Here is a 2,363-nt window from a genome sequence, read left to right as displayed (position 1 = left end):
GGCAGCAGCAGCAGCAAGGAGAGAAGCGCGCGAAGCACCGCCATTCTTGCAGACGAAATGCTGCTGCTGCAGCAGCAGCAGCAGCAGCAGCAGCAGCAGCAGCAGCAGCAGCAGCGGCTCAGAGTCTTCTCGGAGCAGAAGCAGCTCCGCCAGTTGCTGTCGCACGGGCTGCTGCTGCTCGCGCAGCCACGAGCATCGGGCGCGATCCGCAGCCAACAGCTGCTGCTGCTGCTGCTGCTGCTGCTGCTGCTGCTGCTGGGGAGGGTCCGAGGGCGCGGGAGGGAGGAGACGCAAATCGAAGCAAAGGGACCCTTCGCTTCCAATGGAGACCCCTTCCTTCTTCAATTTGCTGCTGCTGCTGCTGCTGCTGCTGCTGCTGCTGCTGCTCCCGAGAAGATCGCCCGAAGAGCCCTGCTTCCGAGAACTTCCTGCTGCTGCTGCTGCTGCTGCTGCAGCTCTGAGAAACACAAATGCAGCGCGAGGCCCAGCAAGCAGCAGCAAAAAAGGCGCCGACTGTCTCGAGAACCGACGCTGCCAGCTCACGAAGCTGCTGCTGCTGCTGCTGCTGCTGCTGCTGCTGCTGCGGTTCTTGCTGCTGCTCCCTCCCTAGCTCGAGCCCGAAGCAACAATTCAACTCAAAGAAACGAAAAAAGAAAAACCAACAAAGCAAAGCAATTCCCACTGTCTGTACGCCTCACGCCAAACAGTCTCGCCGCCCGCTGCTGCTGCTGCTGCTGCTGCTGCTGCTGCTGCTGCTGGTCAACAAGTGGAGAGCCGATCGTCGCAGCTGCTGCTGCGCGGACGGCCCCAGCCGCTCGCTCCTTCGCCCGAATTTCCCTTTTTTTCCAATTTTATTTAATTAAATACATTTAATTTCCCCAATTAATGCAAACTGCACGAAAAAGAAAAACTTTGCCCGCAAAAAGCTCCCGAGAAATGCCCCCGGCGCCCCGGATCTCGGCGATGGACTCCACCCCGAGCTCCCGCCTCGCTTCCCGGACTTCCCCGCTGCTTCCGCCTCTGCAAATGCAATTAAAACTCTTTTTCCAGTTTTAATTCCAAACAAATCCCAAAACAAACCTTAAAAGCGGCCAAAACTTGCAACTCAAACCCCCAACTCCGCAGCCACCCGGCCCGCGGCTCCCGCTCACACCCCCTGGCGCCGCGGCGCTGTGCATGCCGCTCAAACTCCCTAAACCCCCGTTTTAATCTCTAAAATGCCGCATTTTATTCTTTTATTTCCCAAATTAATTCCAATTAACAATTCCCAAAAACTCTGCAGCGAAGATCTCCGCGCGGCCGCCGCCGCAGCGGTCTAGCCGCTGCAGCCTCTCGGGTGTACGTACACCGCAGCGAGCAGTACGCCTCCTTCAGACCAAGTTGCAACGGCGTTTCGCTGAGAGGCTTTTGGACTTAATTGAGCTTTTTAGACCTTTAATATCCATTTAATATCATTTAATATCATTTAATATCCATTTAATATCCATTTTATTCAATTTAGGCTTCAAATTTGCCTGCTGCGACCGGCCGATTGCCCGCACTCGACTCGAGACCCTAAACCCTAAACCCTAAACCCTAAACCCTAGGCCTCAACAGCCCCTCGGCTAAACGGCATTAAGCCCGCCAATTCGAGTCGCTTTAAAAATAAAACCATGTGTCGCTCCAGGCGACGCCTCACCGCTCCTGCTGCTGCTGCTGCTGCTGCTGCTGCTGCTGCTGCTGCTGCTGTTGCTGCTGCTGTTACTGACACACCCGCTGCAGCTGGGCTTCCTGCTGCTGCTGCTGCTGCTGTTCACGCTCTCGCGGGTTCAGCAGCCGCTGCTGCTCCAGCTCTCGATCGCGCAGCGGCGTGACCCGCTGCTGCTGCTGCTGCTGCTGCTGCTGCTGCTGCTGCTGCAGCAAGTCTTGGAGAGTGTGCTGCAGCATTTGAACTCTTGCTGCTTGGTTTGCTGCTCTCCACTTTCTCCGGGAAACTGCCAAGACACTCGAGAAGCCCAAGTGCTTCAGGTGTACAGACAGCAGCAAAGAGCCGCCGCACAGCGCGCTGCTGTTCCGCGCGCACTCGTCTGTCACCAGCAGCGCTGCAGCAGCAAATAGAAGAATTAATTTAATTTAATTTAATTTAATTTAATTTAATTTAATTTAATTTATTTAATTTGATTTCATTGTAATTAAATAAATGCAAAAAGAGCACAAGGGGGAAGGAAGCGGGCTGTTCGCGAACGATCCAGGAAGAGAGAGCAGCAACAGCTGCAGCAGCAGCAGAAGCAGCAGCAGCTGCAGCAGCTGCTGCAGCAGCAACAGCTGCAGCAACGGCAGCAGCGCGAGAAGCATCATCACCATCAGCACCATCACCATCACCA

General features: G+C 55.1%; 1 protein-coding gene across 1 annotated transcript; it reads right to left on the bottom strand.

The window, feature by feature from the left end:
• Positions 1–118: 118 nt before the first annotated feature.
• On the bottom strand, positions 119–1,926 carry ENH_00024950 (hypothetical protein; the record flags this gene model as incomplete). The annotated part of the gene is made up of 3 exons (XM_013584667.1): positions 119–457; positions 699–821; positions 1,753–1,926. The coding sequence occupies 3 exons, from the start codon at positions 1,924–1,926 to the stop codon at positions 119–121; spliced, it is 636 nt and encodes a 211-aa protein (XP_013440121.1).
• Between the last annotated feature and the right edge of the window lie 437 nt (positions 1,927–2,363).

This window comes from Eimeria necatrix, genomic scaffold (genome assembly GCF_000499385.1).
Source record: "Eimeria necatrix Houghton genomic scaffold, Enh_scaff191, whole genome shotgun sequence".
Classification (NCBI taxonomy): Eukaryota; Apicomplexa; class Conoidasida; order Eucoccidiorida; family Eimeriidae; genus Eimeria; species Eimeria necatrix.
The sequence above is the reverse complement of the archived record's forward strand: the minus strand, read 5'-3'. Positions and strand labels throughout refer to the sequence as shown.